Consider the following 24,807-nt stretch of genomic DNA (forward strand, 5'->3'; position numbering starts at 1 on the left):
ACACAGTGGCTCCAACAATGGGCTCAAACATGAGGATGGCACACGACTGGGTAGTGTTTTGTTCTGTTGTACATATAGATAGGGTCACTATGTGTCAGAACTAACCCAACAGCACCTAGCAACAACAAAGTATGATCATCTAATATTAAGTGTATACACCTTGTGAAAACATCTTAAAAATAAAACGATTACATATATATCCTCTCTACATTATCAAACATCTCACTTGATTACCAAGTATCTCCTTTATTTAATCTTTATTCCTAGCTACTCCTTGCATTTGAGAACTTTTTAGTAAGAACTTCAGAGGCATTGGTATCCTGCTGTTATATGAATTTAATAAATATAAGGAAGGTTCTTTAAAAAAATTTTAAAAGTCTCAGAATAACAAACTACTCAAAAAACTTGTGCAAGGAGACAGGGACAACTGAGCTGAACGTTAATTCTGCTTTCTCCCCCACCATAGTGATGTGGTCTTTGCTGACACCGAATCTGGATCAAGAGTTGTAAAGCCCAACATCTGGAAATACAAGAGACCCTTAAATAGAAAGACAGACTGTCAGTGTGAGTTCTTTCAAGATGAAAGCATAAACCAGCAGTGCCACAGTAAGAATGTGGCTTCTTTCTCACCTGACAGAACCTATCTGCACAGAGGTAACTGGCAGCAGCACACACACAGGAAACAAGGAAGAAGATTTTAAAAAGCCAGGTAAGAATATGATGCATTTGCTCTTCCTCTGGGTAGTCAGCTCATCTGCAGTAAGTTCTGTATCCTTCGCTAAATAAACAGGGAATGTACAGCAAGGGTATAAGTTCTCAGCCCTCTACAACCTACTCACAATGCCACAGGTGTCAAAAGTAGGATTGGTGCAAAGATCCCAACACCACCAGGGCTAGTATTAGGAAGGCTGAGGGAGGAAGATTGAACATGTTCAAGGAGAATCCGAAGAGCAAGGAGCATGAGACCTTGGATCACTGAGAGGTTTTCATGGGAGGAGGCATATTAGGAGAACTCCTTCACCGTCCCTGGACCACCGGAAAGGGCTGGTAGATAATCGAAGGGCTGAGTCCCGGCTAAGACTGGCTTCTCCTAACCGTATTAGTGAAGCAACTCCAAGGAGAACTGAAACCAGACCCTGACATGGGGACACTAATGTTTGAAGGGGAGTATAGAGGGGGTGAGAAGTCCTTTAGACTCCTCAATCCTGTGCCAGACTGACAGACATACTTCAGAAAGAATGGAACAGCTGCACAGATTTTAGATGCAGGACAGAGTAAAGACAGAACTGAAAACCTCAGTGAACCGATTCAGCATAAAAGTGACAAAAGAATCAGAGGCTATAGAAGAGTGGACTTTTACAGATAACCAAATATTTTAAATGAGGAAGGGAATGATAACAGTAATATTAATGAGTTTAGAAAAGCTCTGTTTTTAGCTACTTTTTCAGACTAAATCAATAAAGAGGAAATTAAGCTATAAACTATTAGTAACTCTGTTTTCAAATATTGTTTTTTTCCCTCTACAGATAGCTGTGTCCTTGAAAGTTGGTGACTTGTGTAAGCCAGCTCCTTTTTTTTTTTTAAGTGGTTTTCAGCAAACGGGTCCTACAAAAAAAGTTTTTGCTTTGGTCCAGGCAGGTACTTTCCAAAAGGAAAAATATCAGAAAGTAATTAACTGAGACATAAAACATTTAATGGTACATAAAAAGCAATTTCTTCCTGAAGCTCTAATTTGAAAAATCAATGTGTTATCTGGCCAGGTAGACTAGACGATTATTTAGACAAATGAGAAATGGATAATTAAATATAATGAATTGAAACAGAATCCAGACCATTAAGGTTATATGGTTATAATAACTAATTCTTTACTTCAGACATATTTTTGTTTAAGGAGGAAAGAACTTGGTAAGTTGGAGCCCAAAGAAGATAAGTGGTGACAAAATATGTTAGGGAACTGTTATCAAATAGTTCTTTTCCAAGGCCACATGTATGGAAAATTATTTTCTGTGTCTTTTCTCCCCTTCTTTTGAGTCAAACTGAAACCTTCGCTCAGGGTTAAGATTCCTAAGGCTTCTGAGCAATACATAAGTAGCTCTCAATCCTGATTCACATCCCAGCCCCTCTCCTTTTATTTTTTAATAATAATTTTAAAATAAAAGGAAAAGTTAAATGTTAAAAAGTTCATATATATATAAAAGGATAACATTGTTAATTATCAATGTTTCAAAATTTCTAGGCACTGGCCACATGAAAGAGGAACGAGCAGTGAGAATAGCCTCACACTGGGAGCTGGTACGACCAAGTTTGGGACATCTAGTTGTTACCAGAAAAAAGGATGCCTTCTGAGGTACCCACAGTAGTACTAAAAAGAATAAAGTTGAGATCGGTGTAAAGACAGGGCTGCTAGTAGGCAAAACGCCCTGAGTCCATAATGGACAACTGATATATAGCTACGGGAAGGCAGTGTATAACAAAAATGTAAAACCAAAGAAGGTGGCTATATGGCCATTTATCAAGGGTCAAGATGTACCACAATCAGACTTGTGATTACAGTCTTCATATAAATCCTCCTTGGTGGAATCATCTGGGTAAAGGCTGTAAAATCAAAATCAGAGGGTGGAATACTTTCTTTGGAGTTTCTGGAGAGCTAGAGGCAGAAATTTTGTGCAAGGACCTTGGCTCATCAGCGACTGCTGTCACCACTATCACATTAATGTGGCTGATGTTGGGTTTGGGTTAAGACCCAGGAAAAGTCCAATGTTCATAAATATTCTCTTAAACAGAAGTATATAGATTTATCACTGGTAGTTCTTCCAGAAAGGTAATAGAAGCTTGAGTGTTACATGGGCAGAGTGACATGACAGTAATTTACGCAAACTGTCTGTCTGGAAAAGACAGCGGGCAGCAGTGGGCCATGTTGGAAACAAGGGGCAAGAGAAAGGAATGAAAAGATAGGATACCTTTGTTCCTGTTCTGAGAAGACACTACATTTCTGGTAATGTCTACACGAACTGCAAATCTAAAGTAGCTGCTGCTTACTAAAGAACTGAAAATACATGTAGAAAGCAAACACTTACTTCTGACCATCTTTCACAAAACCTTTTAAAGACGATCCTCTGTTTGTAGCAATTGCTTTTCCACCAAGACCAACTATGAGAGCTGTGAGTACTGCACTCTTCCCACCTAAAGGAACAAGTATTGAAACATGACATTAAAAAGAAGAGAGAAAAGGCTAATCCTTACAGTTTAATACAAAAAGGTTTCAGAATGGAAATGTGAATTGGTCTTACCCTGAAATAAATTTTAGAACACAATTATATTTTTCTTCCAGTGACAAACTAGCAAACTTAAAAAAAAAAAGTTTTATGTATCCTGAAATATTTAATGTCTGCTATTAGAAAAAAAATTAGCATACTTCAAGAACCAAATTATCACCACTAATAAGGAAATGGGAAAAATGGTTGTGGTATCTTTCTATCCTGAAACTTATTATTATCATCATGGTCCATTGGCTTCTTAAATGAACTAATCCCTCTGTGTACACATGCTGCTGTTGTTAGCTGCCGTCCAGTTGATTCTGACTCACGGCGACCCCATACGTGCACGGTAGAACTGTATTCCACCATTTTTAAGGCTGTGATCTTTCAGAACCAGATCACCTGGCCTTAACTCCGAGGTGCCCCTGGGAGGTTTGAACCGCCGGCCTTTACACTACCAGCATACTGCTTAACCACTTGCACCACCTTTTTTTGTAAGTTCTCAGAACTCAGAAACTATTTTTAACAACCATAGAATATAAGCTCCATGTGGATAGAAATGTTGTTTAATTCCATGCTGTATTCCCAATATCAGCACATAACAGGCACTCAAATATTTTTTAATAAACGAACTCAAGTAGTAAAAATTAGTGAAATCAGACGTTTTATGCCATATTTAAACAATTATTCCTAATTTGAGTATTACTCATTTTCTAGCTCTTTGAAAGGTACACTTTTTATCCTAACAGACACAAAATATCACATGCTGAAATTTCAACATCTGTAACAATTACCCAGAATGTGGTAACCATTTTCTGAACTCCATAATCAACCATTCTAATAATTAACTCTTATTAGCCATTATCCTTCACAGTATATTCCAAGTTAACCAAAACCACCACTTCAGTTCCCGGAATGTCTTTCAAGTTCCTATTCTAACCTTCCTCCTTTTCTTCATTATCAGCACCACGCTCTAACTAAGCTACCGGCCAGCTCTTTTCTTCATTATCAAATTCACTGTCTCCACTAATTCCATTGTTTCCTCTTAAGTTTTATTAATAAAACCACTGTTTCAAAAGTGAAGAAAAAAAAAAAGGAAGAAGGAAGAAAAATCCTAACTGTAGAACCCATCAGTCTTTCTTCCTAACTGTCCTATGTGGCCTCTCCGTAGCATGGATACATTTTCAGTCCGTTCCCTCCTTCTAAAAATATTTTTCTGTCTTATTCCTGTTCTCAAGGGGAATTTTTTCAGTCTCTCTCCATTAAGAGTGATGTTGTCTGTTGGTTTTGTATAAATACCCTTTATTATGTCGAAGAATTGATCTTCCATTCCTATCACAACTCCTATTTAACACTGTGCTAGAAGTCCTAGCTAGAGCAATAAGGCAAGAAAAAGAAATCAATGGCATCCAAATTGGTAAAAAAGTAGTAAAACTGTCCCTATTTGCAGATATGATACTATACATAGAAAACTCAAATGACTCAACAAGAAAACCACTGGAACTAATAGAAAGATTTGGCAAAGTAGCAGCATACAAGATAAACACACAAAAATCAGTTGGATTCCTACACACCAATAAAGAGAACAATGAAAAGGAAATCATGAAAACAATACCATTTATAATAGCCCCTGAAAAAATAAAATACTAAGGAATAAATCTAACCAGAGATGTAAAAGACCTATATAAAGAAAACTACAAAACACTATTTCAGGAAACCAAAACAGACCTACATAAATGGAAAAACATACCATCTCACGGATAAGTAGACTCAACATTGTGAAAATATCAATTCTACCCAAAGTAATCTACAAATACAATGCAATTCCAAACCAAATACCAAGAGCATTCTTTGAAGAGACGGAAAAACTAATCATTAACTTTATATGAAAAGGGAAGAGGCCCTAGATAAGTAAAGTATTACTGAAGAAGAAGAAAGTAGGAGGACTCATACTACCTGACCTCAGAGCCCACTATACAGCTACAGTAGTAAAACAGCCTGGTACTGGTATGACAACAAATACATTGACCAATGGAACAGAATTGAGAACCCAGATGTAAATTCATCTACTACCATCACCTGATCTTCAATAAAGACCCAAAGTCCATCATATGGGGAAAGACAGTCTTTTTAACAAATGGTGCCGGCAAAATTGGATGTCCATCTGTAAAAATACGAAACAGGATCCATACCTCACACCACACACAAAAACTAATTCAAAATGGACCAAAGACCTAAATATAAAACCAAAAAGTATAAAGATCATAGAAGAAAAAACAGGATCAATGCTGGAGGCCCTAATACATGGCATTAACAGGATACAAACCATAACTAACAACACACAAACTCCAGAAGATAGGCTAGATAACTGGGATCTTCTAAAAATTAAACACTTATGCTCATTAAAAGACTTCACCAAAAGAATGAAAAGAGAAACGAGAGACTGGGGAAAAAAAATTTGGCTATTATAAACCTGACAAAGGTCTAATCTCTAAAATCTGCAGGAAAATCCAAAACCTCTACAACGAAAGACAAATAATCTAATTAAAAAATGGGCAAAGGAAATGAACAGATACTTCACCAAAGAACATATTCAAGCAGCTAACAGACACATGAGGAAATGCTTGCCATCACTAGCCACTAAAGAAATGCAAATCAAAACCACAGTGAAATACCATCTCACCCAGGCATTACTGGGCAAGAATCAACAAAAACCAGAAAATAACAAATGTTGAAGAGGCTGTGGGGAGACTGGAACTCTTATGCGCTGCAGGTGGGAATGCAAAATGGTATAACCATTTTGGAAAATGATATGGGGCTTCCTCAGAAAGCTAGAAATAGAAATACCATATGATCCAGCAATCCCACTCCTAGGTATACATCCTAGAGACCTAAGGGCCGTCACACAAATAGACCATGTGCACACCCATGTTCACTGCAGCATTGTTCACAACAGCAAAAAGATGGAAACAACCTAGATGCCCATCAACCAATGAATGGATAAACAAACTATGGTACATATACAAAATGCAGTACTACCCAATGACAAAGAACAATGGTAAATCTGCAAAGCATTTCACAACATGGATGGATCTGGAGGATATTATGCTGAGTGAGGTAAGTCAATCACAAAAGGCCATATATTATGAGACCACTAGTATAAAAACTCATGACAAGGTTTACACACAAAAAGAAACAATCTTTGATGGTTATGGGGGTGGGAGGGGTGTAGATGGATAGTCACTAAATAGACAAATAGTTAAGTGGTAACTTTGCTGAAAGGTAAGAGTAAACAATACTGGGGAAGCCAGTACAACTTGTCCAAGGCAAGGTCATGGAAGTTCCATAAACATATGCAAACTCCCTGAGGGACCAAATTACAGAGTTGAGGGCTGTGAGGACCATGGTCTTGAGGAACATTTAGCTCAACTGGCATAACACAGTTTATGAAGAAAATGTTCTATATTCTACTTTGATGAGTAGCGTCTGGGATCTTTAAACCTTCTGAGCAGCCACCTAAGATATTCCACTGGTCTCACCGTGTCTGGAGCAAGGGAGAATGAAGAAAACCAAAGACACAAGGGAAATATTAGTCCAAAGAACTCATGGAGCACAACTACCATGGCGTCCACCAGACTGAGTACAGTACAACTAGATGGTGCTCTGCTACCACCACCTGCTGCTCTGACAGGGATCACAATAGAGAGTTCCAGACAGAGCTGGAGAAAAATGTAGAACAAAATTCTAAATTATAAAAAAAGACCAAACTTACTGGCCTGAGAGAGACTGGAGAAACCCTCAAACTATGGTCCCCGGACACCCTTTTAGCTCAGTAATGAAGTCATTCCTGAGGTTCAGCCTTCAGCCAAAGATCTGACAGGCCCATAAAACAAAACGAGACTAAGGGGCACACAAGCCCAGGGGCAAGGACGAGAAGGTAGGAGTGCGCAAAAAAGCTGGTAACAGGGAACCCAAGGTCGAGGAGGGGAGAGTGTTGACATGTCATGAGGTTGGTAACCAACGTCGCAAAACAATGTGTGTACTAATTGTTTAATGAAAAGCTGGTTTGTTCTGTAAACCTTCATTTAAAGTACAATAAGAAAAAAATAAAAATATTTTTCTTCTTGACTGAATGGTAAAGTAGAGAAAACAAAGAGCTACAACTAAATGGACAGTGCAGCTACACACACCTAGTTTCATATTCTAGCATTGTCACTAGTTAGTGGGTTCTGGCATGCCTCCTCTTCATGTAAACTGTCTCAGTCAAGTTCTTGACACTTCCTGCATGGCCAACCTATGACCAGAGCTGACTAACTGGTCTTTCTGCCTCTTATGCTTCCCCCTTCTAGCCTATCCTCTACAAATTTAGCCAGTTTGTTTCACAAATTAAGCACGTCATCCCTTTATCCAAAAACTTTAACTACCTTCCCGCTGACTTCTGAATATAATCTCAAAATCTTTCTCCTGAGATTCAAGATCCTCGGTACTGTGGTCTACAATATGACTCACCATATCAGCTTTTGCCCCTCTCTACCATCTATCACATGATAAAGCCATATAAAGTTATTAACCACTCCCCAGACACATCTACTTCTATCCCTCCAAACCTTTGTTGATGAGCAATCTTTTGCCTAAAACATCTCAGCTTCTTCTTCCACAATGAGAATCTGCAACTTTCATTCAAGAGCTAGCATAAATACCACATTCTCTTACTTAAAGCTTTCAGTGGCCACAACAGTGAGAATTAGTCATTGTCACTTTTGGGTTCCCAATGCACATTATTTATGCTATAACTTTAGAAGAGGTAAGGTACAAGGCTGCGTCCATTGTAATGAGGACTGGTGGCCATTTTGTGAAACAAATTCCAAGGTAGATGGATTCAAAAAAATAAGCAGGAGGTATCTACTCAATAAATAATGAACCCAGAGTTGACTCAATATTTTCTTAAAGTGTAGACTGGCAGTAAATATACCATGAGTTATAAATCTAAAAATCAAAGACTTACCAGTACTATAACAGAAGTCACCTATTTGAAAAATTTAATGCACTCTAATCTCAAAGTACTGCTCAAAGTAAAACTAGAAGAAGGGCAAAAACACTTACTTCCATTGTTTCCAACGACGAAGTTAACATTTGAACCAAATCTAAAGGGTCCAAGCATGGAATGACACATGAAGTTTTTTAGCTGAATACTTTCAATTATTCCAACTTCCGCTGCAGTCTATTAATAAAAAAAGCAATGAGGAAAACAATCAGTCTATCTAATTCACAAACTATAATCACTCTTCTATAATCATCCAAACATTTACTGGTAGGAAAAAGACCAGCAGTACTATCAACGAAAAAAATTACAGAAAGCGAGTAACTTTAACTTCAACTAATGAGTAAAGTAAAATGAAAGGAGAACCTTTTCCATTACTATATTAACTTAATGGGACAAATAAACTGAATTCCCAAATTAAGTCACGACTTATTAGAATCTTTCTAAAAGACTTAATAGTGACATTTCGAACCAAATAACTTTTTGTTTAAGGGGGTTTCATACGCATTGTAGAATGTTTAGCAGCATTCCTAGTTCTACCCACTAGATGTCAGTAGCACACACAGTGCCTCCCAGCTGTGACAACTAAACATGTATCCAGACACTGCTAAATGTCCTGAGGGGCAAAGTCTCCCCTGGTTGAGAAGCACTGGTGTAGTCAAACTTCCTGTGAAATACAGAACTCTGTTTACAGCATCCACCTACAGTTTGAACACAGAATTCATTATGACATGACAGTCCAATTCATAAATGGTCAAGTCAAAGAGAGGGTACATGTTCTTAAAAGGCAAAGGCTGCTTTTGACATTCTGTGTCTGCCACTTACTATGAAAATTGTATGATTTTCGGCAATGTATAAAAAATTTACAGTTTCCTAATTTATAAACTGGGAATAATAATTCCTATATTGTAGGGATATGTCAAGATTAAATTAGATAAAGTTTACAAACGTTTTACTCAAAAGTTTGGCACACAGTAGTCACGTGCACTTTGTAGTTATCTATTAGTAGAATAAATCAACCATATTTTACCAGACAATCCTTCAAAGTTTTTTGAAGACCACTTTAATGTCTCCAGTTATTTTAATGATTTCTAAAAAAACTCCTGTTTGTGTGTTGCTGTGATGCTGGAAGCTATGCCACCAGTATTCAGATACCAGCAGGGTCACCCATGGAGGACAGGTTTCAGCTGAGCTTCCAGAATAAGGCAGACTAGGAAGAAGGACCCGGCAGTCTACTTCTGAAAAGCATTAGCCAGTGAAAACCTTATGAATAGCAGCGGAGCATTGTCTGATACAGTGCTGGAAGATGAGCCCCCCAGGTTGGAAGGCACTCAAAAGATGACTGGGGAAGAGCTGCCTCCTCAAAGTAGAGTTGATCTTAATGACGTGGATGGAGTAAAGCTTTCAGGACCTTCATTTGCTGATGTGGCAAGACTCAAAATAAGAAGAAACAGCTGCAAACATCCATTAATAATCGGAACCTGGAATGTACGAAGTATGAATCTAGGAAAATTAGAAATCATCAAAAATGAAATGGAATGCATAAACGTCGATATCCTAGGCATTAGTGAACTGAAATGGACTGGTATTGGCCATTTTGAATCAGACAATCATATAGTCTACTATGCTGGGAATGACAACTTCAACAGGAATGGTGTTGCATTAATCACCAAAAAGAGCATTTCAACATCTATCCTGAAGTACAATGCTGTCAGTTATGGGATAATATCCATATGCCTACAAGGAAGACCTGTTAATACAACTATTATTCAAATATACGCACCAACCACTAAGGCCAAAGATGAAAAAATAGAAGATTTTTATAAGCTTCTGCAGTCTGAAATTGATCAAACATGCAATCAGGATGCATTGACAGTTACTGGTGATTTTAATGCAAAAGTTGGAAATGAAGAAGGATCAATAGTTGGAAAATATGGCCTTGGTAACAGAAACAATGCCGGAGATCGAATAACAGAATTGTGCAAGACCAACGACTTCTTCGCTGCGAATACCTTCTTTCACCAACATAAACGGCGACTACACACATGGACCTCACCAGATGGAGCACACAGAAATCAAATTGACTACATCTGTGGAAAGAGATGATGGAAAAGCTCAATATCATCAGTCAGAACAAGGCCAGGGGCCGACTGTGGAACAGACCATCAATTGCTCATATGCAAGTTCAAGCTGAAACTGAAGAAAATCAGAGCAAGTCCACAAGAGCCAAAATATGACCTTGAGTATATCCCACCTGAATTTAGAGACCATCTCAAGAACAGACTTGATGCATTGAACACTGGTGATCGAAAACCGGATGAGTTGTGGAATGACATCAAGGACATCATACATGAAGAAAGCAAGAGGTCATTGAAAAGACAGGAAAGAAAGAAAAGACCAAGATGGATGTCGGAGGAGACTCTGAAACTTGCTCTCGAACGTCAAGCAGCTAAAGCAAAAGGAAGAAAAGATGAAGTAAAAGAACTGAACAGAAGATTTCAAAGCGCGGCTCAAGAAGACAAAGTAAAGTATTATAATGACATGTGCAAAGAGCTGGAAATGGAAAACCAAAAGGGAAAAAAACTCACTCGGTGTTTCTCAAGCTGAAAGAACTAAAGAAAAAATTCGAGCCTCGAGTTGCAGTAGTGAAGGATTCTATAAGGAAAATACTAAATGACGCAGGAAGCATCAAAAGAAGATGGAAGGAATACACAGAGTCATTATTCCAAAAAGAATTAGTCGACGATCAACCATTTCAAGAGGTGGCACATGATCAGGAACCGATGGTACTGAAGGAAGAAGCCCAAGATGCCCTAAAGGCATTGGCAAAAAACAAGGCTCCCGGAATTGAAGGAATATCAATTGAGATGTTTCAACAAACAGATGCAGCGCTGGAGGTGCTCACTCATCTATGCCAAGAAATATGGAAGACAGCTTCCTGGCCAACTGACTGGAAGAGATCCATATTTATGCCTATTCCCAAGAAAGGTGATCCAACCGAATGTGGAAATTATAGAACAATATCATTAATATCGCACACTGGCAAAATTTTGCTGAAGGTCATTCAAAAATGGCTTCAGCAGTATATCGACAGGGAACTACCAGAAATTCAGGCTGGTTTCAGAAGAGGACGTGGAACCAGGGATATCATTGCTGATATCAGATGGATCCTGGCTGAAAACAGAATACCAGAAGGATGTTTACCTGTGTTATTGACTATGCAAAGGCATTCGACTGTGTGGATCATAACAAATTATAGATAACACAGCGAAGAATGGGAATTCCAGAACACTTAATTGTGCTCATGAGGAAACTTTACAGACCAAGAGGTGTTTGTTTGGACATAACAAGGGGATACTAATTGGTTTAACGTCAGGAAAGGTATGCGCCAGGGTTGTATGCTTTCACCATACCTATTCAATCTGTATGCTGAGCAAATAATCTGAGAAGCTGGACTATATGAAGAAGAATGGGGCATCAGGATTGGTGGAAGACTCGTTAACAACCTGCGTTATGCAGATGACACAACCTTGCTTGCTGAAAGTGAAGAGGACTTGAAGCACTTACTAATGAAAATCAAAGACCACAGCCTTCAGTATGGATTGCACCTCAACATAAAGAAAACACAAATCCTTACAACTGGACCAATGAGCAACATCATGATAAATGGAGAAAAGATTGAAGTTGTGAAGGATTTCATTTTACTTGGATCCACAATCAACACCCATGCAAGCAGCAGTCAAGAAATCAAGATGCATTGCATTGGGTAAATCTGCTGCAAAAGACCGCTTTAAAGTGTTGAAGAGCAAAGATGTCACCTTGAAGAGTAAGGTGCGCCTGACCCAAGCCATGGTATTTTCAATTGCATCATATGCATGTGAAAGCTGGACACTGAATAAGGAAGATCGAAGAAGAATTGATGCCTTTGAATTGTGGTGTTGGCGAAGAATATTGAATATACCATGGACTGCCAGAAGAACAAATAAATCTGCCTTAGAGGAAGTACAACCAGAATGTTCCTTAGAAGGATGGCAAGACCACGTCTTACATACTTTGGACATGTTGTCAGGAGGAATCAGTATTTGGAGAAGGACATCATGCTTGGCAAAGTACAGGGTCAGCGGAAAAGAGGAAGACCCTCAACGAGGTGGATTGACACAGTGGCTGCAACAATGGGCTCAAGCGTAAGGACTGTAAGGATGGCGCAGGACCTGGCAGTGTTTCATTCTGTTGTGCACAGGGTCACTATGAGTCGGAGCCGACTCGACAGCACCTAACAACAACAACAACAAAAACTCCTAGGCTCTCTTCTTCTGGACAGGTATCTTATTAAAAAGTAGAAAATATTTATGTTCTGGTATGAGTAGAATATAGAAAATCGTGGCTAAAAGGACTTTTTAAATTAAATTTTAATGTACGAAATCTTGAGATAATTGTAAATTCACATGCAGTGGCAAATTACAGTGTTCTGTGTGCACTCTACCCAGTTTCTGCCATTGGCAACATCTTGCAAACCTATAGGATATCACAACCAGGATACTGACATGGAGACAGTCGAGGTACAGAGCATTTCTATCACAAAGATCCCTCATATGGCCCCACCCAAACAAACTCTACAAATCTGTTCTCTATTTCTCTAATTTTGTCATTTCAAGAATGCTATAAAAATGAAACTATACAGGATGAAATTCTGGTGGACTGGCTTTTTTTCACCCAGTATAATTCTCTAAAGATTCATACAGGTTGTTGCCCATTTTGATTTCTTTGTGGTGTTCCACAGTATGGATGTACTAAAGTTTGTTTAACCATTCACCCACTGAATGATATCTGCATTGTTTCCAGTTTTTCGCTGTTATTAATAAAGCTATGAACATTCACATACAGGTTTTTGTGTGAAGATAAATACATTTCTCTTTGATGAATTACCAAGAGTAAAATTGCTGGTGTATATGGTAGTTGTTTGTGAAGTTTTTTTGTTTTATTTTCAAAGAAACTGCCAAATTGTTTTCCAGAGTAGCTGTATCATTTTACATTTCCCTTAGCAATGTATGAGTGAGGGACCCAGTTTTTCTGCATCTTTGCCAGCATTTCGTATTGTCATCATTTTTTATTTTAGCCATTCTGATAGGTGAGTAGTCATATCTTATTGAGATTTTAATTTTTATTTCCCTAATGGTGAATAAAGGAGCCCTGGTAGCACTGTCATTAAGCACTTGGTTGCTAACCGAGAGGTTGGCAGTCTGAAGCCACCAGTCACTTCTCGGGAAAAAGGTGTAGCAGTCAGCTTCTATAAAGATTTACATCCTTGGAAACCCTATGGGGCAGTTCTACTCTGTTTTATAAGGCCGTTAAGAGTCAGAATCACCACTTACTTTGAATGGTGAATGATGCTAAACATCATTGCTGTTCTTGTCAGGTGCCGTGGAGCCAGTTTCGACTCATAGCAACCTCATGTATAACAGAGTGAAATATTTCCCGTGCAATACTCACAATCACTGCTATGTTCGAGCCCAGTGCTGCAGCCACTGTGTCAATCCATCTCGTGAGTTTTCCTCTTTTTTGCTGACCCCCTACTTTATCAAGCAGGATATCTTTCTCCAGTGACTGGTCCCGCCTGATAACATGTCCAACATGTCACCGTCCTCACTTCTAAGGATCATTCTGGCTGTACTTCTTCCAAGACAGATTTGTTCCGTTTGTCTAGCAGTCCATGGTACATTCGATATTCTTTGCCAACAACAGAATGCTTCTTCAGTCTTTAAGTATTTAATACCGTGCACCGTCCTGTTTTGTGCTTGTTGAGTCTCCAGCTCCATCGTAAGTTCAAGCTCAGAGACCAGGTCTTGAATTTGCCTGCCCTCAGTGCCAGCAGTACAGGGCATATGATGCTTATACAATAAACACATGTGGGTTGGTTATTGGATTTCACTCAGTACAAACTGTTCTATGACTTTTCTCTTGGTTTTTCATACTGACATTAAATATATTTTCTGGAAATAGTCATAATGGTTGCCTAACCCATGATCTTTATGGTTTGTTTTCATTTTTCCCAACCAGCTGGGCAGAACTCCATTGGAAAGCAGAGTATTTTGGTAAAGGCACCAAGAATAGTTTTCTAGTGTAATCTCAAGGCTCCTTTTAAGGCCAAGGACACAGGGCCCAAAAGTTGCTTGGTGATCACAAGCCATCTCTACTGTCACCATTTAGTAAACTCAGTCTGAGATCCTACTAAGTACCGGGCACAGTATTGGGGCTATAGAGACTGGTTAAGAGCTAGGGCTGCTAACCAAAATGTTAGCAGATCAAATCTACCAGCTGCTTCTTGAAAACCCTATGGGGCAGTTCTACTCTGTCCTGTAAGGTCACTATGAGTCGGAATCAACTCGGCAACAGTGGGTTTGGTTTTATTTTGTTTTTTCAAATAACCAGCTCTTTGTTTCATTGATTTTTCTCTATTAGTTTTCTCCAATAATTACCATAAACTTCAAAATCAATCAAAATAGGTTATTTTACCTTGGCTTTTTAAAAATCTTATCACCTTTCCAGATTTCGAATTATCAAAAAATGCTACATAAGTCAGACATTAGAAACGTGCCAATAGAAAAATTTTGTAATTTTGTACTTACCAAAGTAGAGGTACCATTATATTCATCACCATCTCTCTCAAAATTTTCTGCCTCTTCTTGTCTTGGTCTTTTGGCATTTTCACGAGACAAGTAATTTCCTTCCTTTCTTTTGGCCATCAGTTCTGAACAAATATTTATAATAATAATAATGATAAGGAAGAAGATAATATAAATCAATTATAGCATCTATAATTGGCTCAAGCACATTAAACTTAACACAATAAACCATACAAAGCTTACTAAGTTTTAAGTAATATGCCTATATAGTTTTAAGAATTAAAATTAAAAAATCATCTGCATATCCTATACTACTTGATTTTTCTCAGACTTATTCATGTCCGAGATTTTATCTATGTGAGCCTACCTACGTATTTTTAACCCTAAACTCATAAAAAGTTAGCATTTTATTTGTGTAAATATGGTTTCTAATTTCCTAGATCTATTAATAGAGATGACATAATGCCACTTGAAATTCCAGAGCAATTTCTGCAAGTTATAATGCAATACCGAATCAGGTAAAACTTCCTTTTATTTGTTCTAAATTATTTTCCCCCAAAGAAGCATATTTTGAAGCAGTGTTGCTTAGCAGTAGTAGTTTCTCTTAACTGTTCCTAAAGAATTAATCCATGTTGTCCATTTTTTGCCAATACAATAGAAAATTTGGACCTAGGAAATTAATTTAAAATTACACAAAAGATTTTGCTAAACATGAATACTGAACTTCAAATTAAAGCTAACACTCTGTGATGGAAATTAAACTTTGACTACTCTGATGGTTGCCTTCAGTTTTCTTTCTTTAAAACACATTTAAGACCTTAAACAATAGGTACCTAGTAATTGTTTCTGAATAAATGATGAGAAAAATACATGACACGGATAATCAAAAATTTCTAAGCTACAAGAAATGAATATGAGGAGCAGTTCTAGTCTCAACTCACTTAACTCACCCGAAATACTGGACCATGGCAGCCCTGTTTGTACCATGCATGTGGCACCATGATGACAAAAGACCGAGTGAGATTTTCTCTCCCACGAATTTGAGCTGCAAGAGCCTCATCAATCATTCTTTACTAGAAGAGATGACAGCTCTACTTGATAATATGCATACAGGCCAAGAAAGCTAGTCTTAAGTGTATATGGGAAGGCAGAGGGTCGTGTGCAGGAGACTGGGGCTGCAAGGGTGGTTTTACAAAGTCCGTGCTGTGCAGAAACATGAGTAGGGGCTCTGGACAAGGCAGAGAAAAGTAGAGCCAGAGACATTCATACACACTCTTTAATTTTTTAATCCACTGCTTTCCAAATTCATACTGACAGAACCAAATTTGCAGAAATATCAAATACCAATACATATTTTGGAGGAACTGTTTTTGGCAATTCTTCGTCAGGTTTTGGTATTATGACAATGTGTGCTTCATCAAGTGAACTTGGTAGTTTTCCCATCTATTTTATGCTTGAAATAACTAAGAAATAACTAGGCCTAAAACTATCAGACAGTGAAGACTGTCTTAAAGTTAATGTTATGAATCATTTCAATTTCTTCCTTGTATAGTGATGTTTTCAGGTTCACTACATCTTTTTGAATCAATTTTTTATCATTTTATTTTCTAATAACTTGATAATCTTAAGCCTCAAATTTACTACAAAAAATTACTCTACTTTTTTTAAATCCCGTATCTGTTGTCATGCCTCCTATAATGCAAATTCTATTTAATTAAATTTGAGAGCTACTATAAACATTTTCTCCAATAAGCAGTACTTGCTTTATCAAATCTAATTTTCTTTGACAAGAATATTTTAATGTTTATTCACATATTTTTTATACAAGTAAATATTAGGGATATTCAGTACGGTTGAAGTTCAGTCTCCAATTCCTCCTACCAAAGCACAAGTTAAAAAAAGCCATCAGAAGCTTCAACTTCCAAGAAAATGGAATAGGTACACTTTTCCCTATTCTTCCCGCTAGGTAAAACTAAAAACCCTGGACATTACATATTAAACAAACAGAAGATTCTGAAAAGTGAAAAAAAAAAGAAGGCAAACAGGCTAGGGACCTCGGGATCCAAGGAATCACAATGGTGAGTTCCCTGAGTTTTCTTTTTGCCACAAATATTCCAGATACAGAGAAGTCAGCAACCAGGAAACATAACCGGTGCAGGTTTAAAAAAGAAAAAAAAGCCCCAAGAAAAGCTTCCTCTCTCTAGCAACAGATCCAAGAAAAGCACAGCTTAACAAGACAGAAAACTTTTAGACAATAACGGCTACACTCCAGACAAGCACCACAGGAAAAAAAAACAAACCGCGGCCCACCCTCACTCATACCAGCAGAGACAGAGTAGGGAGCCTGAACTTACACTCTTGGCGAGGCTATAAAGGAGGCATCTCAACACCCCAAATGGGGTGGTGTCAAAGAAGGGCAAGTTGGGAGCAGTGATAATGGTGTTAGTGGGGACCACCTAGAGATCCTAGACTTCTACCACCACTAGGCAAGAACAAGGTGCTACTTACTCCCCCTTCCTGCTGGGTGGTGTCAGAGGCAGCCTAGTGGAAAGTCAGGATTTTCACCTTTGCCCAGATGTAGGGAGCATCCCCACTGCAGTGTCAGTGGAGACCATGTGGGAAGCTGAAACTGCCACCCCTGCCCAGCGATCACCATAGCTAAAAAAAAAAAAAAAATAGCTCTGGTTAAGCTCTAGATCCACTTCCTTTACTCTCTGTGTCCCTGGGCCAATAGTGCAGGAGAGCAGTTCTCAAAGGTTATGGTCACTTTTAAAAAGTAGTAAGGATCTCCAAGAGCTTTTATTTCTATTTATCAGTATTTGCCATATTAGAAACTAAAGCTGAGAAACTTTCAAAACAAAGAACACAGAAGTGCACATTCCATTAGTCCTCAGGGCGATGACATCATTGCACGTCAGGTAAACTCTGGAAAACATCATTGTAAGCTAAGGAGAAAATGTGAGCAGAAAAGAAAAAATAACAACTTAGTATTATTACGAAAACTGTTTTCACCTTGCTGACTCCTTGAAAGAGTCTAAGGGACCTCAGCGGTCCCCACAACCACACATTGCAAACTGCTACTATAGGGGATACTATAAACCAATCCATGAACCATGATACAATTGCATAAATTATGAGGCCACGTAAGTTAAGCAATAAAGTTAGAGAGATGGGTAAGAAATGATCATAGAAGGACTTGTAGATTCTTAATATTCATAATGTGGTCCAAGGACAAGTAAGCAGCATCTACATCTCCTAGAAACTTGTCTGAAATGAAGAATCTCAGGCCACACCTCGGACCAAGTGAATCAGAATCTTCATTTTAACAAGATCTCAGGTTATTCATAAGCACACTAAAGTTTGAGAAGAACTGCTGTAAACCATATTAAATAACTTGGACTTTATTCCACCTTGAAGGCAATGGAGAGCCCAATATATCATGATAAATCAAGTATCATTTAAAAGGTACATTAACAACCAAAGAAGGACATTTTATCTAAACAAATGCCTTCCAAGAGAGTATCACCATTACAGTCACAACTACATAATATTCAACAGTTTTTTCTTTACAGGTAATTTGAAGTAATGTTTATTTTGAAATCAAAACAATAAAATCAAACATATGCTTCAAATTATTTAATAATAAAAGTCAGTAAATGCTATAACATAAAATTGTGCAACAACAGTAAAAACAACCAAGAAATATCTGTTTACAAATGTAGATATGCATGTACACAAGTGTATAGGAAGGCATACATGCATACATGTATAGCTGTATCTGTAGGCACGTGTATATACATTTGTGTGTGCGGCATATATATTCATAAATAGAAGAGAGTACACAGGGGCAGAGTTATGGAGACTTCCTAGGCATATCCAAACACCTCGAGAGATTGGTTTACTGGGTAAAAAGGCTCAGGACCATAGTCTCGTGCGACAACTTGGTCAACTTGCACAATACAATTCATAAAGATAATGTTCTATGTCCTAGTTCAGTGAGTAGTGTCTGGGGTCTTAAAATTGGGTGGCCATCTAAGATATAACTACCGGTTTCTACTCATCTGGATGGAAAGAGAATGAAGGAAACCAAAGACTCAGAGAAGAAACTAGTCCACAGGGCTGAGAGCCCACATGAACCTCATCTAGCCTAGCCTGAGACCAGAAGAATTAGATGGTGCCAGCTACCAATATTGACCACTCTGACCAGGGACACAATAGAAGGTACCAGGTAGAATGGGAGAAAAATGTAAAACAAAACTCAAAATCCTAAAAAAGGCCAGACCCACTGGACAAATGGAGGCTAGGGGAACCCTGAGACCATCGCCTTAAGATAACCCTTTGAACTTGCAACTGAAGCCACCCCAGTAGGTCACTGGTGAGTACTGTGCTCCTTTAAATAATCAACTATATGAGACCAAATGGTGAACATTTACTCTACAGCAAACATAAGAAGGTAAGGAGGGGCAAGGAAACTAGATCAAATGGAAGCAGAATGGAAATAATGAGAATGCTGACACATTGTGAAAAATGTAACCAATGTCACAGAACAATGTGTATAAAAATTATTAAATGGGAACATAATTTGCTGTGTAAACTTTCACCTAAAACATAATAAAATGTTATTTTAAAAAATCAATGTATACCAACTTCAGCTTGTTGCTAATTCCAATTTTCTAGAATATTAACCAAAAAAGTCATTTACTGCTGAGGTTAATTCTGACTCCTGACGACCCCACGTATGTCACTGCAGAACTGTGCTCCACAGTGTTTTCAATGGCTGATGATTTGGCAGTAGATCACCAGGGCTTTCTTCCAATGCGCCTCTGAGTGGACTCAAACTTGCAACTTTTCCGTTAGCAGCTGAGCATGTTAGCCATTTGCACCATCCGGGGACTCCTCCAGAATATTACCAAGCCATTATTTTTCCAACAGCACTTTCTTTTCTTTTCTCCCACTCATTCTCTCTTCCCTTCTCAATTATTGAGGACTAATTTATTATACAACAGAAAGAGAAAGCATTACTTTTTGGTTTTCACAACACTAAATGCTCTCTTAGACATTGTCTTTATTAATATGTAATACATGATCTTGCCTTTAGCAGGCACTCAGACATTGGCTGACGAATTTTAGTGTCCTACCATTAAAAAACAGCAATTTTTCAAATAAACTGAGGGAACAGGATATAATGAGGTAGATGTGATTAGCTTCTTATAATGAATGTGATACTCTATACTACACAAAAGATTGTATCCTCGACACTGTATGATGACGATGTTTTTTTTATTTGTTGGGCTTGGCTTGTGATTTGCAGTTTGCTATTAGGTTGCCATGGCAACATGCATCTAAGGGACACTGAAGGACCCTACCTTTTAAATGGAATCACTTTGTAATTTAATAAAGATAAATTTTAAAATCATACAAATGTCCTGAGAGTTAGATACTGGTTAAAATATGAAAACTGTTTCTAAGAGGCAAAAAAATATTTACATATAAAGATGCAAAGAAAAGTATTTTTAAATATTCTAGAACACAAAAAAGGGGGGAGGGATGCTCCCCTGGGATTTTCAATATATCCACAGAGTTCTTCAGGGAGCTCTGGTGGTGCAGTGGTTAAAGTGCTCAGCTGCTAACCAAAAGGTAGGTGGTTCGAACTCACCACCACTCCATGGAAGAAAGATGTAGCAGTCTGTTTCCATAAAGATTTACATCCTTGGCAACCCTATGAGGCAGTTCTACTCTGTCCTATAGGGTCACTGTGAGTCAGAATTGATTCGAAGGCAGTGGGTGGTTATAGAGCTCTTCATAGGCTTTAATATTTACTTATTTACAATAAATAATTGGAATTAGGTATAGATCAATTCTCTCTTATAGGAAGCAAACTCCATCAGAGCAGGAATAGTAACTAACATGCAGATGTCAACAAATTTACATTTAAGAAAAATCAATAATCAGAGATTCATTAGGGCATCTATGCCTAGGAAATTTGACAGATTACATGTTTTTTGATAGAATTACAAATTCCTAAACTGTAAATTTTATTGTGGGTATTTAATAATCCAGAATTTCTATTAATTTCAAAGTAAGGACTAGTAGCAGTTAAACAGACAAAACAGAATTACAATTATCAATAGAAAACAGTGGTTTAAAAAAAAAAAGAAAAGGCAAATTGCTGCTGCTTCTGAATCTGCCCTAAACTGTGTTAATCTCAGTTCCCACCGCCATGGACATATTCATTCTACATTAAACAATCTCATTCTCAATGTACTGAATTAATCAAGCACCCTGCTTAGAATATATCCGGAAATCATGAGATGCAATAGATAATAAATAATATAGTTAAGTGAAAAAAAATTTCCATCCATCAAACGAGTCAAGATCAGCAAAAATGGGAAGTACAAAGCACAGCAGTTTGAACGATAAAATTCGAGTACTCAGATTTTGTGTTTTGTAAACATCCCTGTGGCTTCAATATAGAGGACAGATCAAACAGAGACAGTAGGAATGGCAGCAAGGGACCAGTAGCTAAATAATGAAGGCCTGAACAAAAATAGTGGCAATCAGAGATGAAATCAAGACTGGGTAAAGTGCGTGAGTAGAACTGACGTTTGCTGAATAACTACATACTGCGTGCTTAGTGGAAACCCCGGTGGCATAGCGGTTAAGTGCTATGGCTGCTAACCAAAGGTCGGCAGTTCAAATCTGCCAGGCGCTCCTTGGAAACTCTATGGGGCAGTTCTACTCTGCCCTATAGGGTCGCTATGAGTCGCAATCGACTCGATGGCACTGGTTTGGTTTTTGGCTTGGCATGCTTAGTGGAAATCCTGGTGGTGCAGTGGTTAAGAGCTCAGCTGCTAACCAAAAAGGTCAACACTTGGAATCCACCAGGCGCTCCTTGGAAGCCCTATGGGGCAGTTCTACTCTTAAAAGAGTTAGAATTGATTTGAAAGCAGTGGGTTTTGTTGTTGTTGTTATATGCTTAGTTACTGAGATAAACACTTTATTTCCTTTAATCCTCAATATCATTTTGAGATAAATATTGTCTTTATTTTATAAAAGGGGAAATTGAGGCTCAAGTTAAAGACATTTGCCCAGTTTTACGTAGCTATAACTAGCAGAGCCCAGATCCAAACCTAGGTTTGTTAAAATCCCAAATCAAATGCTCAGGCTCTTGCTGGCATGATTGAATTTAACTGACAGTCTAATTTTTCAAAGGCACTGAAAACGGCTATTCATCTGTTCTTTATCTTCTTCTCTATAATGAATAAAACTACAAAAAGGATTCTACTGTGATATGTCCCTCCAATGTTGTTATTATTAAAACCAATTAAAAATGTGGACTTGCTTTATAAATCACATTGTTTAGTTTTCAGAAACAAGCTTCATATGTAATGCTGGGTCCCATTATGCATAGAAGGAGCGGGTTTGGCAAGGAAGGAGGATAAATAAATTTATTTTATTGAATGTGCTCCTAGAAAATTGAGATGGAGAAACCAGCAGGTGGTTTAAAAAAAAAAAAAAACACTGCAATACAGGTGGATTTGGGAGTTAAGCTAAGAAAGCTACAGAAAGTAGTTTGAATGTGATCATCAGGGAAAGTATGCTGAATTAGAAGAGATGTAGCTCTTTTAGTGAATTCAAGATAACATTAATATAAACTTCGGTGAAGGGTAAGGCAGTACACAATACTGGAAAGCCAGCACAACTTTTTTAAGGCAGGGTCACGGAAGCTCAATAGACACATCCAAACTCCCGGAGGGACCGAATTGCTGGGCACAGGGTTGTGGGGACCATGGTCTTGGGAAACATGTAGCTCACCTGGCATAACATAGTTTATAAAGAAAATGTTCTACACTCTACTTTAGTGAGTAGTGTCTGGGGTCTTAAAAGCCTGTGAGCGGCCAACTAAAATACAACACTGGTCGCCCTCCTTCAGGAGCAAGAGAGAATACAGAAAACTAAAGATAGAAGGGAAAGATTAGTCCAAGGGACTAACAGACCACATAGTCTACCACTGCCTCTACCAGACTGAGTCCAGTACTACCAGATGGTGCCCAGCTACCACCACTGACTACTCTGATAGGGATCACAACAGAGGGTCCCAGACAGAGCTGGAGGAAAATGTAGAACAAAATTTTAACTCAAAAAAAGACCAGACTTACTGGTCTGACAGGGACTGGAGAAATCCCAAAAGTATGGCCCCCAGACATCCTTTTAGCTCAGTAATGAAGTCACTCCTGAGGTTCATCCTTCAGCCAAAGATTAGGCCCATAAAACAAATCAAGGCTAAAGAGGCACACCAGCCCAGTGGCAAGGACTAGAAGGCACAAGGGAACAGGAAAGCTGGTAAAAGGGAACCCACGGTCAAGAAGCAAGAGTGTTGACATGTTGTGGGGTTATTAACCAATGTCATAAAACGATATGTGTACTGTTTAACGAGAAACTAGTTTGTTCTGTAAACCTTCATCTAAAGTGCAATTTAAAAAATTAAAAAAAAAATAAAAAATAACATTAATATAAATAACTACACTTGACCCTCAATCATCTGGATTGGTGTGTATACACAGATCTGTGGCATTTAATTTTGCCTTAAATGCATAGTACTATGACAAAATTCTGAGTTAATCATTTATGAATTCCTGAAAGTAAGCCAAGTGCAACTTTCATTTTCCTAACTTTGGTCTGCAAATGATAATGAAGTTTTAGGTGGATGTTACATAAAACTCTACAGACTAGGCATTCAGTAAAACATGCTCAAGAAAAAAAAAACCTTTGGGAAATAAAACCTGTTTTTCACTGTAACAACTTTAACAGGCCATCTGTGCTGACTTTTTGCCAGGCTCAATACTAAATGTTTTATATTTATCACTAGAATCCTGCAAGTTAGATACTATGCTATTTCCCCCAATTTACAGAAAAAGAACCAAAACTTGCCCAGGGTCACACAACTCTGGCTCTATACGATACAAATACATATTTTCAACCAATATACTAATGATCTCTAAACTCTTCTCTATTGCGCGTAATCAGGAAAAAAAATTAAATATGCACTAACATAAAATTATCCCACTGTATATTTTTACCCAGTAACTTGAATGAGATAAACCAAATCTAGCAGAAATTCTAATATGCTCCCTCCCCACCCACACACCCATGGAAATACCTGCAGGCCGTTTGCATATGCTATCGTACATTTTAAAAGCCTACACAGCAGGCGTCTAAAAGTCAGGGGATTTGGACATTTTTCCTGCGAACATGCATTATAAATTGTCTCTAAAGAGCTAAGTTAAAACACTGGCTTTTAATCTCCTACTCATTAAGTAAACACAAAGCGATAAGCGTTCACATAACTTCTGTTTTCAACAATTAAACAGCATCTTCCTTCTAGGAATTACCACGATTTTATCCCGAAGCCCTATTGGTCCCAGTAACCTTCTCGACCCCCGAGTCCTGTCTGCCGCAATTCCAAATCGGGCTTCTCCTCCAGTTCATTTGCACAAGAAAAGAGGGGAAAAGAAAAGGCCATCAAAAAACTCTCAAACATCGCGATTTCATTTTTTCCTAGATAACAGCTTCCGTTTTCATGAAACTGGGATTTAACGACAAATCTAATTTAAATGGTATTTGCACAAACCCTTTAAACACGCTGAAGTTGCTGGAGAAAGCGATCAAGTACGTAAGTTATCTATCATCGACTGGTGACGAGGGTCCCAAACCCCGAAGCCAGCCTCCCCCGGGGGCTCCTAACCAAAGCTGTTCCACAAAGCCGGGGGCTCCGCCAGCCCCTGCCCGCATTTACAGGCATCCACGCCGAGCCGGCGGCCGCGAGGAGGGAGGCGCCTGCGAGACCGCCAAGTTTTTCCCGCGGTTGAGGGGACCTGTGCCGCCT

General features: G+C 38.3%; 1 protein-coding gene across 2 annotated transcripts in view; it reads right to left on the reverse strand.

Annotated features, from left to right (window-relative positions):
• SMC6 (structural maintenance of chromosomes 6) overlaps nucleotides 1-24,807 on the reverse strand; it is an 85,166-nt gene that overhangs the window by 59,971 nt on the left and 388 nt on the right. Inside the window, exons 2-5 of one of the 2 annotated variants that reach the window (XM_049902940.1) lie at nucleotides 17,430-17,579; nucleotides 14,925-15,046; nucleotides 8,361-8,478; nucleotides 3,078-3,183 (exon numbers count right to left, since the gene is read on the reverse strand). In XM_049902940.1, the coding sequence (XP_049758897.1) occupies nucleotides 3,078-3,183; nucleotides 8,361-8,478; nucleotides 14,925-15,041 (341 nt within the window). In that variant the 5' untranslated portion in view covers nucleotides 15,042-15,046; nucleotides 17,430-17,579. The remainder of the gene's footprint in view (nucleotides 1-3,077; nucleotides 3,184-8,360; nucleotides 8,479-14,924; nucleotides 15,047-17,429; nucleotides 17,580-24,807) is intronic. The other variant, XM_049902941.1, reaches the window with a different exon arrangement.

Source organism: Elephas maximus, chromosome 12 (assembly GCF_024166365.1).
Source record: "Elephas maximus indicus isolate mEleMax1 chromosome 12, mEleMax1 primary haplotype, whole genome shotgun sequence".
Classification (NCBI taxonomy): domain Eukaryota; kingdom Metazoa; phylum Chordata; class Mammalia; order Proboscidea; family Elephantidae; genus Elephas; species Elephas maximus.